We start from the raw sequence: 16,177 nt of genomic DNA, 5'->3' as shown, positions 1-16,177 counted from the left end.
GCACCCCCACCTCAATACAGTACCTACCTTCAAAGGATTTTAGAAAGTGTCTGAATGATAAAATCAGTGAAAATGAGATAGAGCATTGATTGAAGCCCATGTCTGCTCTAGGAAAATATAATTGTTATCAGATTAACAGCACAGCGTGACACAGGATTGAATAGATATCTGTAGGATACAAGCATCATGAAATGAAGGTTGTATCACGTTAGCACTATATGCAGCCTGTTTATTACCTTAGCTTATATATGGACTATGGGGCACTGATTGTCTGGTACTGCCTGGCTTTTTTTTTCTTAGCACTGCATGGTGTGTAAATGCTTCTGTTTCACCTATGACAATGGAAATGCCATGATCAAAATATGTAGTCTTAGAAAGTGTATAGACTGCAGGAAGTTGAGCATGCAGTGTTCAGTTTGAAATTGCCCAGGCATGTAGTATGACCAGACTTTTTTACATTTTTGACAGCTGTGCACGATCCTGCCATGTCATCTGGACTACGCAGTCACAGCAGTCAAGGCTGGACCAGCGAAACGCGGTCACTGAACCCTTTCTTTGGAAAGGAGCACATTGTCAGGTATGGAAACTGTATACAGTACGCTGTCATTGTTCTCTAAAACTGATGAGCGCGTATTCGAAACGTGAGGGAACATGCACATGGTGAAATGTTTAAGAAAGTTTTTTTTTTTTCTGAAACCAGTAGTGTGCTGGTACAAATTCTTTAATTATGAAGTGTTTGCAAGGTTTTTACAAAACTCAATGCTATTAACTCGTTATGGTAATGGTTTAAGTTCTACTATGCAGGTTGCTTTTTTACTGATTATTCAAAATTCATCCTATGGGTATTCTTTCGTTTGAAATGAAGTAATGCTTAGAAGTGCTTATTTTGTTACTTTGGTCTGTGAGCTGCATTTATATTTTGGTTTGGTTTGGTTTGTAATCTCAAGCCAGTGTGAAATCTCGGAAGTGGGAAAGGGGATGGTGCTTATTAAGCAATTTAAGTGCCTTTTTGTCGATTTTGGGGGAACTAGGGCTCGTCTACGCAAAGTCACTATTATATTATCTAAAATACACTGACCGCAACATGTCAAGACGGCTCGGGAAGATTCCAAATGCCTGTTTTATAAAGCAGCACCAAGGTTTCTTTTTGTCTGACTTTAATCGACAGAGTCCTCCTAAATTGCCTTTTTCGGATGTGCAGACCAGATTTAAGCTCATGTGAAGACGGAATTTATTTTCAGAGCTTCTGCAGTGCTAAAAAACTGTAGTATGCAAAGTAATCAGGGTTCTCCCCAGAAAATTTTGAGAGGTGGACATTTGTGGGCCGGGGGGGGGGGGACAGAGGCTGTGTAAATGGCCCCATTGCATTCTTTAGGACGCTTCATCGCACAATCTGTGGCTGGAATGTGTCGATGTACATGCCTGAAAAAAATTCTTGGAAATGATATTAATGGTGAAGTTTATTTTTTTGTGCAGGTGCATTGAGAGCAAAGGGGCTCAAAACATTGAGAGAGTGGCCTGCGGCTTTTCACGTCAGGCCATTTACAGAAGTTGACATTTTCAACTGAAGACACGGTAGAGACCGTGGTGAAGGCACAAGTTCTGCCATCTATGGCAACACGGACAGCATATAATGTTGATGTCAAGTTGCTTAAGTGTGATAGAGAAGTGATAAGCGGCAATTGTTCATGCATTGCTGGGAAAGGCAGAGTATGCAAACATGTGTGCTGTGTTTTGTATGGGTTGAAGCACATTGCACAGCATGATCTTAATAATTCACCAGATGCCGTGGCATGCACTGAAGGCGAGCGTCAGTGGTACAACCCACGAGACCCTAAGAAAGTAACTGAGAAATTCCAGCACATTGTTTTTTCTAAGGACACCACTGAAAGACTCAGTGACACACCAAGGCATCACAAAAGAAGAGCAGTGTACTCATCACTGCGAAGTGAGAACATGGATTTGACCACATTGCACATTATAAATCTGCATGGCAAGTTGAGAGCAAGCAAACTGGATTGCTTTGCAGATGTCTTGGAAGCCAATGACTTGATGCCAGCAAAACGAAAGAAAGCTGAAGGTTCAGACCTTGAAGATGTGCCTTGACTACCTGCAAGGTGGCTGGGGCGAGCTAAACAAGGGGACGCTTTGCTGCCTTACACACAGGAAGAAATTGCAGCCTTAGAGGCAGCCACACGACTTCAAAGTGGTTGTCTCCTTTGTCATAGGTACAGGGAGGGCATCATTACAGCATCACTGGCACATAGAGTGTACACTTGGGTCAAAACATGCCAAACAAAAATGGGACCACATGATGCCCGAAGTCTCACTGCTGCAGTAATGGGAGGGAAAAAAGTTAGGCCGACATTTGCAATGAAGCGGGGACTGCTGTGCGAGCCCGAAGCACAACAAGCCTTTCAGGACCAAAATGACGGGCATTTGGGGCTCGAGTTTAGTGAGACTGGCCTCTTCCTCTCTAAGGAGCATATCTTCCTAGGAGCAAGCCCAGATGGCCTTGTTAAGTGCAAATGCTGTGCACTGCGGCTACTAGAAATCAAAGTTCCTGTCAAGGTTGAAGACTTTGCCAAAATGCAGTTGCGTGATGGACAGCTAAAGAAAAGCAGCAGGTATTATGTGCAGGTGCAAGTCCAGATGGGTGTGACTGGTCTGGATTCCTGTGTACTCTTCGTGTACAGCAAAGAAAAGTGTGTGCAGATTCTCGTGCCCTTTGACAGTGGTTTCTTTGCAGAGGTAGTAAAACGTCGCAAATTTTTTGCTACCATGTTGAAGTACTGTATACTGAAGTTTGGTGAAAAAATGAATACTGCTGTTTTTTTTCGAACTGTCTTGTGTACTTGCCTGTGATCAGCACAAATGTTGATCAGCAGCATTATGGATCTGGGAAGACAGGGTTAGCTACTAAAAAGCTACCTTGTTATTAAAGTAGCCTAACTGACCCCTGCAGCTGTGCTTGTAAAGTATCTATCTTTGTACTGCAGGAACTCACAAACAGCATTTGTATGTACGAATAAGTGTACTAATACACTGCACAGAAACATCTTGGGCATGCATATTGTACTGCTCACCATAATCTAATCATTTAATCATGAGGACAATGAATTATGCACATTGAAGCAATCAGGAATAATAAATTTCACTGATGGATTCTTTAACATGGTATTAAGCCTGTGTCTAGTGCACAATTTAGCATTTTCTGGCTGACAGTATAAAATGAATGATAATTAGTAACGTTGCTCAGACGCTGTCGAGTACAATTTTCAAATCATGGCAGTCATGATCTGTGCAAGTATTCAAAAAAAAATTGTAAGTTCTCCGGTGACTTGAAAGTCAATGGTATTTCAGGTAACACATGAGACACCTGTTGTAAAAATGAATGCTTTCTTAAACATTGCTTTTATTAATTGTACATGAACCCCTCTTAGACAAACACAATGGCTCATAACGAAGCACAAAGCATTCTTTGCATTTCAGATGCTTTTTAACCACGTGACCATGCACGGACATGAAGATGGCTGTCTAGTGACTTATGTGCTTGAAAGCTGAGCTTAGTCTACATATACTTCCAAGTCAAAGAATGATACCCATTGTGCTAGAGCATTGTCAGCATATTGATGACAAATAGCTACCTTTTTCCATAGTTTTACGAGGGCGTTGGATTGCAGAACATGTTCAAACAGACTGACTGCAATAGCAACGGTCAAGCATGTCTGTTGTGCATACATCAGTAATTTTCTTTTTTATGCACTGGTACAAAGTTGAGTCTATTGAAAGGAATGGGAAATGGAGACAATGTGCTAGGAAAGCTTGTCATGCTCTGTACGCAATGGCTGACAACCTTAAACATGCTGGAATCTTTGGGGAATGCTAGCACCTTAAAAGATGGGGAACCCCTTGAAACACTGGACTGTTCAACTTACTGTCTGTTCTGTATTCAACATGTATAAATGATTATCACCAATGTACTTGGAGTAACCAAAAGATCAGGCTGGCTTCTAGAAAGCCTACTGTGCAATGGACCATGCTCACAACATCAATGAGTTGATAAATAAGAGCATATAATGTAACCAACTTCTGTGTACAGCCTTCATAAATTATAAAACTTCTGACTCGGTCAAAGTCTCAGAAATTGTGCAGACATTCTGCAACAACTGTGTAGAGGAGGCATCTAATAAGGTAGTGAGAAATCTCAGTTGCACAGCCATGATATTCCTTCATGGAGGAAGTGATAAAATTACAATCAGGGAGAGTGTCAGAAATGATGACGTGATTTCTCCAGTAGTGTAGTATTGATCATGCTCTTACAAGCAACAAGAAATGAGTGCAGTTAGTCGGGGAACATATGTCAGTTATTGACATCATGGTTGAAATCTATAAATGGGCATGGGCAAGACACATAATGCAAAGGAAACATAACCGATGGTCCCTTAAAACAGCAGATGAGATTCTGATAGGGGGCAAGCGTAGCAGGGAGTGCTGTTTTGTTGATGGATGAGAATAGAAGTTGGGGACATGAGGTGCATGCAGCTCATTACATTAAGGCAGAAGTCTGCCCTGCAGTGAGCACAGGCTGATAATGGCTATGTCAACCAACAAAAAACATGGATCATGATGATGACATGTACGAGCATACTGGCACAGCCTTCCATTGCAAACGTGAAGAGCCTGTTGTGGTTGCTGAGTGGTTAGGGCACTCGTCTATTGACCTGAGAGACCGGGCTCAAACCTGGCTGCTGCAGCAGCATTTTGATTGAAGTGAATCACAAGGCACTTATATACAGTATATACAGTGCAGTGTCAGTGCACATTTAAGAACCCCAGGTGGTCAAAATTATTCTGCAGCCCTCAACTACAGCATCTCTCATAGCCTGAGCTGCTTTGGGGCATTAATTTCCATAAATCAAATTAAACAGCAAACACTGAGAATTCACACCTGCTCACAGCAATGGTTCACCAGTGAAGTTAGTCAAGAGTGCACAAATGTGCCACACTTTGTTCAGTTGTCCAGACATGCTCTTTGGGAACACTTGGGAGAGTATTCTGTATGTCTTGATCCTCCTGATCACCCTTTCGACGTGTATCCGCACACTAGCAATTCGTCTTGTCTCATTTTCGTCTTCTTCCGAGAGCTGAGGCCGTCCTTCCAGGAATGGTGGTATGTTGAGGTGCAGGGACAGCTGCTTGCGCTCTTCTTCAATAGTGAATCCCCTGTCAGCCATCAAACTTCGCCCTGGTGCAAACTTCTCCAGCACCCCAGAAGAATTTGTTTGTGCTTTGTCAGGCACTCTCCCGGGAGCCAGATCTGACACAAATGTGACAAATCCATTGGGGCTGCAAACAACTAGTCCCTTTGCAATATCATGCTTTTTGTATGTGCAGTATGTTTCACTTTGGACTTTGAATGAAGATGGTGTTTCAATGAAAATTTCTGTGCAGTCAAGTATGCCATCAACAGTATTGTAGCCTTTGTTGCTGAATGGTTTTGGCCTGTACTTGTTGCATAGTTCTGGTGGCATCCAGGTTGGGACCTAGAATGAGGTATGAAAGAAGCTATATTTGTACTCTATACATACATATATAGTACCCATTTTACTGCAATACTGCAAGGCCCCCTGTGGATGTTGTGATTCACCAAGACCATTGAAGAGACAGAAGACAAAAGGCACAATAAGGAACATCATAAGGAAAAAAGAAGTGATGCTGACATACCTGGCAAAGCCTATTGTCCAAAAAATCCAACCATGTTGCCCAGATCCTTGAGACAGTGGTTTTAGACACACCAAACCTGTTAATAAAACATCATTTATCAAAATGTGCACTTCAGTAATTTGCAGCTGCTAGACAACAAAATAAATGAGAAGAGGAAGCTACTGTTGCAGTTAGTTGAAATATTTCATAACACAGGTGCTTAAACAACTTCAGTAGCAGAGGCAGGCAATATAACAAAGGATGTGTACGAATGTAGCGTGTACCCTTAGCTTAACTCCTGAATTCCATGTGGCAATCAATGGAAGTAATTGCTAACAAAAGTAGCACTTGTTAATGGTCATTTCTTTAATTTATTGCTGGCACGTGTATGAGTATGATGTGGCCCCCCTGTCAACGTGACTATCCACTGATATGTACAAATATTTCCTGGAATATTAATGTCTGTATAAAAGGAGCATCATGGTCCCTTGAAGTCATCGGGCATCTCATGGACTGCTAGAATCTAGAGGGATAAAATGTTTTCCTAAAAGATCGACTTCATACTGTGGAGATCTAACACATTACCCATGGTGCTCACTGGCTGGGTAGCCTCTGCGTTATTAAAATTCAGGTTGCATGATGTTAAACAACACGGATGATTAACTTTTAGCTGAAAATTGTAATTTGGAATACATTGTGCAACACTACGCTCTAAGGCATTCAGCTGGTAGTTTTACAGAGCATAAGCAACTATGGTCATCATGCACTGAACAGCTGTTCATCACAATGTGTTTTAAGAATGTAAGGTGATTAACTTTTTGGACATTTTTACTCAAGAATCAAAATTCCTCTATAATGAGGTACTACTGTATGAGGAGTAACTGCGTATACTGAAGCTGTCCTTCTGATAAAACGTGTTAAGCTACACATTTTGGTTACATTTTTCAGAGCATCCTACACACATACTGTGTATGTGAATGTAAGCAAGAGTGGCAATCATATTGGGTTCTGCATTGTCAATCAAGATGCACCAAAGTAATGGCATAAATCAAAAAGGCTGGTCGGATTTGCCTGTTTACTCTGCAGTTGTAGTGAATTCACACAAAATGTTTTGCAGCAAATTTCCTCATAAACAGATGGAAAAAATTTCTGAGTCAAACTTATTAACCAAACAAAACTTAAGTATAAATGGCTCTAAGTGCCAAATAAAAATGTTTCAAGCTTTAAATGTTGACAGCCTACCTGTATGCAAGATCAAGGCCATCAAGACCAAGCCGTAGCCACATCAGGACAAGCACAAGCTGGGTATTCAAAGGCAGGGTGAACTTTCTGTCCTCACTGCTGGTTTTTCATCTGCCAGAACTGAAGACGTTTCGCATCTGGCTCTAAAAATGACCAAAAAGCCTCCAAACGCTCGCTGGACATGAAGCCTGTGTAATAGCGAAGCTTTTTCTCATCTTTCACAAGCCCTTCATACGTGTTTTCCATATTATGAGCAGCTTCAGCCTCACAAGTTTTTACTTTTTTCTGCATGGATGACAGCTCGAGTCTCAAGCACCTGTTCTTCTGCTGAAGACGGTGATACAACTTTTTTGTTTCAGTGTGATCAAGCCGACTTCTTTCCAGCTGGCGCTTTAGCTCTGTCACTTGTGCATTTGTTGTTTCAGCTTGCTTCAAGAGATCTGTCACAACGTGCTTTTGTTCAGAAACTTCCTTGACTAGCTCATCATAACTTAATTTTTGGCTGCTGAACGAGTGGTCCAGGAGTATGTCCGCTTCAGGCTCTGAATTACAGTCGCTGTCATAGCTGCTGCTGGCAAAGGAGGAGACTTCCTGTCCGCGTTGTTTGATAGGCACAGTTGAGGTGCGGGGAACTTCAGGCTGGAAGGTGAAAATAAAGCATAAGAAACCAATGTGTTTTAGTAACCTAAGAAATCTTATAATGTTTGCAATGCGGCTGTAGGTGATGCTTTGCACACGCATTTTTTTGTTGCTTCCCATGAGTTCAAATTTACTGAATATCCCCTTGTTTTTATGCGACAGTACAATTAATCTAGCCATCTCCTTGTGTCAAACTATCCCAAAAATAGAAATGAAGTATACGTAAGCATGACATGCTATTTTTCTTTCCTAATTGTGCTTATTTTACCTGAGTTCTTGTCAGCAGTCGCCTCATCTCCACCTTTTGCTGTCTCAGGGAGAAAATTGTGGGAACACAGATCATATAAGTCTTTTTGCCCCCTTTGAAGTGGCACTGCATACTCTGTGTCCCGTGGTTGGCACAAACTTTGAGAACCTGGCTAAAGAGAGTTTCAGCATTACAACTATGATACTGCAAAGCATGGCCAGGGCTACTGCACTGTACTTTATGCATTTTGGTATGCTCAAGCTGTATGCCTTCACTGCACTACTACAGTCACACTTTCTCTAGATTAAAAGTACATATTGATCAAGAACATCAGGATGGTGCCAATATGATGCATTTAATTTTCTTTTTTTTTTTTTACAAAACCACAAATGCATATAATCTACAGCTGTTGTAGACAGGGTCCCGGGAAGTGAGCATATTACGTCGCTAGCAAATGTAACGCCTGGCTGTGCCATGCGATGACAAAAAATCAAGGAGTACTGCCTTTACCTGCTCCGCCGCTCGCGTTTCTTGTACCGCGCTTGTACCACAGCGCATCGTAACAAGAACAGATGACTCTGGAGTCGTTTACGATAGTCATGAATGACTGTACCCTCTTTTTTACCATACATCTAGAAGCACCATGAAAAGAAATGCGAACGGCGAAGCGCGTAGACACTGCGCAGTTCGCACTTATTTGTGTCGCCACTGTAAACTCGTCAGTCAGCTTACCTTCTCCTTATGCATGCGTGTTTCCTACGAGTGGTGTAAATGAAACAACGTAACCCATGTTCAGATCTAAAATATCTCTACATGTAATAAAAGTGTGCAATGATAATGAAACAGAGAAACGCGGGACCTAGAGCAAGAAACATCGGCGTGCAGGTACAACCGCGCTAACGATGTTTGATCCATTCTGGAATAGGCATACGAAGGCACAGGTGCCTAAACATTATACTCTTTGAAATTTTCAACTGCTCGTTTTTCATTCCGATACAAGAAGCTGCACAATTTACTTGGAAAAAGGCTTTATACATCCTAAAAAGCTCTTTTACCTGCCAGTCTGTCTGGTCCTGTTTATCCGCTGAAGCCACATCTGTCGGAGCTTTTGGTCTTTAGGAAAGACATAAAACCCGAGGCCTTTGTTCTTTGCACTGTTGTTGTAGCACCCAGGAACGCAACAGGTGAATCCCCCCTTGCAGGATAGCTCCACACGAATGTTTAATTGTCCGGACGCGGGACGCATATACAAACCGTGCGGCTGGAGCGACCGGATGACTACATCCACCAGCATGCACCACGGCAGCGGTGGCGCCGTGAAACTAGCCGGTGGGATCGGTCTATTGTTGAGAGGCAGAAGCCGAGGACACTATGCCATGAGGACTTCTGGTGGATGCGACGTCACACCGTTCCGTGGCTATATCGATACCCAAATTTCACATCTTTTGGGGGTCCCAAGTGTTAATTACGCTTAATTATACATTTCTTCATGTAATTTGGTACAAATCCGACGTTTTTCCGACCATTCTGTGACAATTTTCACAATGCCGTGAAGACTTCTGGTGGATGTGACGTCACACCATTGCCGTGGCTGTATCGATACCCAAATTGTACATCTTTCGGGGCTCTTAATTGTTAATTATGCTCAATTACACATTTCTACATCGTTTTTGACCCAAATCCGACGTTTTTCCGACCATTCTTTGACAATTTTCACTATTCCGTGACGACTTACGGCTATATCGATACCCAAATTGTACATCTTTTGGGGCCTTAAGTGTTAATTACACTAAATTACACATTTTTCCATCTTATTTGACAGAAATGCGACGTTTTTCCGACCATTCTGTAACGATTTTCACCATGCCGTGACGACTTCCGGTGGATGTGACGTCACACTGTTCCCGTGGCTATATTGACGTCGTCGCTATTTCAATGCAATTTCGTCCTTTTTGCCTATAATTAATTAACTAATTAACCTACAGTAATCAAACATGGCTTCTAGGTCATTTACCTCCTGTATCTGAAACAACCATTGGTTTTCTTTTATCTTTTTTAGTTCCTGAGTTAAATACATCTAACACACATTGTTGACGGACGAGAGCATGAGACTTTAAAGGCTTTTGCCTTAAAATGGAGTACGTCCATTAATAGCAGTAATGGCGCACCGATTGGTGCACTTCCAACGGAAAACTATTGCTGACAGCCACAAGTGGGTCGTGTCAAGGGTGACAGCACATTTTGGAGTATGTGAGACGCGAACAGAGGTGGTTTAAGAAGGCTGGGAGTATGCTGAAGTTTGAATCCATGTGCACTTTGCAACCACCTTCAGATATGGTGGAGCCTAGTGTCTACAGTAAAATGCTGGAAGCACCGAACGAAGCAGCCGGTTCGGCACCCAGGAAGAAAGTCGAAGCTTGTAAAAATGTGGCGCGATCGACTGGCCAGCATGGCATCAGATGAATACAGTAGGACAGCCTGCAGCAGGAGATAAAACAAAAGCAATTTCCCACTGGACCTGGCGGCGAAACCAGCCATCCATAAGCTACGTACATAAGGCTAATGAGTGTGCTATGCTGGCATGCACTGTATTTACTCGCGTAATTTGGGGCCTTTCTTTCCTAAAAGTGATTGATTGAGAGATTGATTGATTGATCAACTTTTGTTTCATCGTAAAAGACGTTTATTCCCGCCTACAGCACAAAGGCCTCGGGAGTTGGGCGTCCACTGTTAGAGGCTAGCTTGCAGTCCATGACTGGTGGTGGCCTCTTCAGCCAGATGGATGGTGGTCGGCTGGAGCCGGGCTTCTTAGCGGGGTTTCTCAGGCTTCTCTACTATCAATACTTTTGCCCACCCCGGGAAAATTTGGGAATTCCCAAAGGATGCAGTCGAGGGTCACACTCGCCCCACAGTGTGCGCATATCTATCATGGACCTCAGGTCTGGGTACAAGTCGTACGCCCACACCGGGTTCATAAATGTATTACTTTGCAGCCACATCCTCGTGACAGCTTCTCTGTTATTTAATTTTGGGACTGAGGGGGGGGGGGTACGAGCAACATCCCAATTTGTAATCGTAAATTATTTCCCTGTGATTTTGAAGACGCTGGTCTTTCCCTCATAGCTCGGTAGGCTCTACGGCTACCCGGAAGTAGAGAACTCGGGCTACCTCATGAGGCGCCTCGTTAGCGGGGACGGCGGCCAGCCCGGGTCTTGGCAGTCTTAGTGTAAGTCGACCCCGAAATCGGGCCGCTCGGTGGCCTCACGTGGAGCTGCACGTGAGGAAGTATACCGGTGACTTCTGCAGTGATGTCGCCGTCAGTGCGAGTTCACGTGCACATCATCGTTCTCACTGCGAAAGCTTTGTTCTGAGGGCATGAGCTTTGCCAGGCATGTGAACTTTGTGATAAAAGTGAGCGACTGACGGTTTCACGGGCCCTTTGTGAGCCTTTCAGGCAGGGGCCGGTGTTCCCTGCTCCTCCAAAGCCTGCAACGAGCCAAGTGCTTAAAGCCCGAGTCCGACCGGAATTACGCTGTCAAGACTGCCATGACACGCAGGGACCTCAGCGCTCGTGCCCAGACTGAGTCCGGCGCGTTGGTTAAATCCGCGCTGCTGAGCGGCAGTGCCTCGCCGCACCCTTCGCACCATCTGTATCAGCTGCTAGCCATCATGACATGCCTTATGTGTGAGCTTTCCGCCCAGACCGCTGATGACTTGCGCAAGTGTGCTCTCGACTCCATCCACTCACTTCGCTCCTCAACAGCGGCACAACAGCAGAGCACCACCAGGCACTGCGCTTTTGTCGCGGCTATCCTGGTATCCACATGACGGTTCTGGCCAAGCAGCCGCTGGCGTGGACTGCATCCGAGATGCTGTTCGTGCTCGTCTCAGGCAAAGCTGACCGGGCCGCCGAGCAGCTGGCATCCATAGCCCAGTGCTGCTGGCTGAACATTAATGCAGAAGAATGAGATGACAGAGTAGCAACGTGCAGGTTTCCGGAATAGCGCATGCGGTGATCGTGCACACTGAGGCAACTGGCGCTTCTGAAAACCTACCGCTATAACTATAGACTAAATTATGCTTCGAAGCTTGTAACAAAACCAAACCGAACAATTAAAATAATAAAATAAGGAACTTATCCGTTTAGCATCGCTCGTGTCGGAGACCGTAGAGAATGCGGTGACTGCTCAACACTGGGGGATTAAGGACGCCGGGAACGTAATTCCCGACGTTCGTAAACTTTAACATTCTGCAATCTACTACCGGTTACGTGCACAGCGTAAATAACAAACATACACTCGCCAACAAATTCTTCAAAAGGAAACGACGTTCCGGGGCCCGTACGGGTCCCCTTGATCACATAGAGTGGTGCATGGAATGACAGCTTATATACGGTTAAAATTTGCTAGTCAGCGACTGCAGATTTCCGGCAGATTACTATGCGTTCTTTGACTCGGATTGACGCTTGTTTATGGTTTCCTATAGTTTTTATTGCTTTGCTTTGGAGTCTTCCTAATATGTAAAATGTTGTATGTATATGTGATCTTATCTGATAAACGTTCAGTTGGATGTCAAAGCTTTGTGTTTTCGTTTTGTTTTCTTTTAATGCGTGAGCACGAATCCGATGGGTACAAACACCGAATAAAATCGTCCGCTGTCTGTTTCGTTGCTTCTTCGCAGCTGGTCTAGCGCGAGTGCTCCGTCCAGCGGCACTGCCCGCTCATCGTTGTCTTCTACGTAGCACAAATCCGTGCTCTCGCACTGATTCGAATGTAGTAAGCATTATCGGTAGTTTTTGCTGTATACACTGTAGGATTCTCAAGTAATGTGTTGTACCATACTCTTCAGTCGATCGTGGTCCCTTTATGAGCTTCAACTACCTTCACCAATGGTGGGTACTATGGCTTGCTCGGTGCCTCTCACAAAAGCTTTGTAGACGCTATAGGCTAGATCGACCACAAGAGATGATGTCAGGGCTTTCGCACTGATTCGATTGTAGTAAAAGATTCTCTGTAGTTTTTTTTCGTTCGTGCACCTTCGTTTTGCACGCTAATAGCTACCTCATGAACTGCAGTTTGTTCTGAGACTCGGACTCCACCCGTTCGCTGCGCGCCCCTCATAACGGCCTTTCTGTCGGAGAAATTGTGTTTCTCAGTGTCTGGATCATGGAGGAAGAAAAAACTAGGAGGGAGCACGACGTCACAATCTTGAAGCCTAGTCATAAAAAATATAATGGAAAGCATCATGGGAAATAGGCCCTCACGTGACAAGGCAGCGGTAGCTGTTGGCCGCATTTCGGTTTCTGTTTCGCTCTCGCGCTACGAGCAACTGCGCGACCATCTGCTTGTGTTCACTGACGGCTGTGTGCTGAGCGCAAACTGCTCGCTCGCCGCAGCAGCAACCATCCCCGAGCGACGCGTGCGCTGACTGCGGCGCAGTGGAGACCTTGGAGCGCATGCTCCTTCGCTGTACCGCTTCTGCAGTGCCGCGTCGCAAGATGCTCGCGGCCTACAGAGTGCTGGGAATCATCCCGGACAGTCTCGAAGCGCTCCTGTGGCCGCGCGGCTGTGCGCGCACCCGTGACAGAACAATCGTGAGCCTCTGTGCGTTCATTGATCAGGCGGGCTTGCCTTCCCGCTTGCTCTTCGCCAGGTAATGCACGCGTGACACGAACGCCCGTTGGCGCTACCTCGGACGGTATACGTGGCCGGGCGCCCCACCCCGGCCGCTAGTGCAGTGTGCTGCGCGCGCGATTAGTCCGAGACAGGATGCTACGTGCGCGCGGCTATGTACATATAGTTTGCTTTTTGTAAGTGATTGTGCGCAGTGGCCAGGAGACCTCGCGCAGGGGCAGACGTAAAGCCGCCGGCACTCGCTCTCGACAGCGAGAGAAATACTTCACTGCTGCATTTCACGTCGGAACCGCGTATGTGCGCGAGCGTATTCGGCGAGACTTGTGCCTCAAGACTAGCGGAGAACGGCGGGCCCATGCGCTGAAATAAACGCTCCGTATGTGTGTATAACGACGAAAGAAATTCCTCTCCATTCTCTATGAACCACAGTTTAACAGTGACGAGGTCGCGGCCGCACCCTTTGATGAAAAGTTTACCTTCAGTTTTCTACAGTGATCCCAAAAACTCAAGAGTGTAATCAACAGAAGTGTTGAGACGCGGAGCCTTCAGACAACCTCGAGCTCGGTACGCATTCCGCCAAAGCTGCAACACAGGCGCTGCGCTTGTGCGCTACATCGGGGCGCAGACGTTCACTAAAAAGCACCGCTGGTTGGCAGTCTGGTAACTGTGGAGGGCCTATTTCCCAAGAGTCAGTGCACAAAAGGGCCCTCGGCAGCGGCGTCAGAGGAGGATGGCTTGCAGAGGCTGAGCGCACTCTCTCCTAGTTTTCTTTCCTCCATGGTCTGGGTTCGTCTCTGCTCACGTGGATTCGTGTGTGTGCATGTGTGCTAAAGGTTGGTTGACACAAGTAAAAGACGGTTGGAGAAAACACGATTTAGGAAAACTACTGCTGGCTCGCCTTTACCGCTCTCGGCTTGTAATTATCTTCGCCCACACACTGGCCCTGCTGGTGGGTTACAGCTAACATTTCTACTCACATGTGTGTCCTGGTAAATTTCGCAACAGGCAGGTAAGAGCACACTAGAACAGGCAAATCAGTTGTAAAAACAGAATGCAAAATGACAAATAGAAATGCTCACAGATAGGATCCTCGAGCTCTCTTTCAAGGAGCCCGCTCGCAGATAGTCCTCAAGAACGTTCGAGGCGAACTGCACTGCCCTAAGGGAGTTGTGGACAGGCGATAGATGTCATGAGCCCATTCTAGCCTACCCTTTGTTGGGCCAGACCTCGCAGAATCACACATTCTAGGCCTCCAGCTCGCCCAAAGATGTTCGAAGACTGGCCGACTGGCACTGTTAAATGCGTCTCTCCTGTGCGCTCCCGCCGCGTATACACAACATAAGCTCTGAAAATCTTGCGTTCGAATATCCCCTGCTGTTGTGTTCAAAAGAAGGAATGTTCTTTATTTGCTGAAAACGAACAGGTTGCTCTTGTATACTGGAAGGGTTGCTAAAAGTACAGAAGCCCACTGTACTCCGCTTCGCGCCTCACCCGGGTGACCAGTGCATCGGTTCATACGCTCGACGGTTAGCAGAGCATCCTCTCCAGAAGAGTGGTGTGGTTTAGGATGGAGTATGAGGGTGTGGTAGGGGAAGTGATATGCGAGGCGGCTGACGACGAGTGCGTCTACCGTGAACAGTGTGTCCCACACTCCCAGGCCGTAGTTGAGGTTAGCCTCACGTCTGATGAGGTTGGCTATTTGTGTTATCTCCTGGAGGTGTATGAGGTATTCAGTGCCCTCGCCCGCTTGTATGTGGAGTCCGAGCACGCGGACGAGCTGTACTGAGGGGACGGTTTGGGCGTTGGCGTTGACTTCGATGGGGGTTGATGGGGTCATGGCCGGATCATGAGTTATGATTTGTGTGTTAGCATGCAGACGATTCCCTTGTGACCCATGAACGTCTCTTCCCTCTCCACCCCGATTCATAAAGTGTCCAGTGCCCCGCGGCGGCCTCATTTCGATGGAGACGAAACGCAAAAGCGCCCGTGTGCTGCGTGACTCAGTGCACGTTCAAGATAACGAGGTTATTGAAATCATACTGGAGACCTCCACTAGGCACCTCTTTCTCCTTTCACTCCCTTTTTTATCCCTCCCCTTACAACGCGGCTCGGGTGTCCACCGAGGTATGTGAGACAGCTACTGCGTCATTTCCTTTCCTCAAAAGCAATTTTCAATTTTTTCCGCGCTGATCAACCCACTTGTGGCCAATCCATCCAGCCCGACGAGTAAGCCATAGTACCCAGCATTGGTGGAGGCAGTCGAAGATTCTAAAATGGTCGCTATCGATCGTCGGTATGGTATAACACATTACTTGACAATCCTACAGTATACAGTGGACGGCAGAAACTACTGAGAATGCTCCCAATATTCGAATCAGTGTGAAAGCACGCATTTGTGTAACGTACGTAGAACGAGTGGGCAGTGCCGCAGGATGAAGCGCTCGCGCTAGGCCAGCTGCGAACAAACAACGAAAGATACAACAGACGAATTTGCTCGGGCTTCGCCGTAAAAACTAGCCGTCACATTGAAGATCATGACATTGTCAATTTGGCGGGGCCTGCGTCATTTGGAGAAGATGCTGCTTTCGGTGTGAATCAGGGGGAGAGGGTAGAGCAACGTGGAGTGCAAAAAATAAACAAAATGCTGATCTCTCCGATTAGGTTTGATTTTGCAACGACATACGACTGATCAACTATCGCAATGCGGTCG

At 45.7% G+C, this 16,177-nt stretch overlaps 1 protein-coding gene and 2 pseudogenes across 1 annotated transcript; 1 reads left to right on the top strand and 2 right to left on the bottom strand.

The window, feature by feature from the left end:
- The first annotated feature begins 485 nt into the window (after positions 1-485).
- Positions 486-3,149, top strand: LOC149352925 (uncharacterized; annotated as a pseudogene).
- A 1,769-nt stretch (positions 3,150-4,918) lies between these two features.
- On the bottom strand, positions 4,919-5,768 carry LOC149352924 (uncharacterized). Its single transcript, XM_089582127.1, has 2 exons — positions 5,728-5,768; positions 4,919-5,546 (listed from the first exon to the last, which is right to left on the bottom strand). Exon 2 carries the CDS (start codon positions 5,532-5,534, stop codon positions 4,956-4,958), a length of 579 nt encoding a protein of 192 aa, XP_089438253.1. The 5' UTR covers positions 5,535-5,546; positions 5,728-5,768; the 3' UTR covers positions 4,919-4,955.
- A 1,176-nt stretch (positions 5,769-6,944) lies between these two features.
- LOC149352923 (uncharacterized) lies at positions 6,945-15,304 on the bottom strand (annotated as a pseudogene).
- Between the last annotated feature and the right edge of the window lie 873 nt (positions 15,305-16,177).

This window comes from Amblyomma mixtum, chromosome 3 (assembly GCF_055824585.1).
Source record: "Amblyomma mixtum isolate Tamu chromosome 3, ASM5582458v1, whole genome shotgun sequence".
NCBI classification, from domain to species: domain Eukaryota; kingdom Metazoa; phylum Arthropoda; class Arachnida; order Ixodida; family Ixodidae; genus Amblyomma; species Amblyomma mixtum.
Note: the sequence above shows the minus strand (reverse complement) of the source record. Positions and strands in the feature narration are given on the sequence as shown.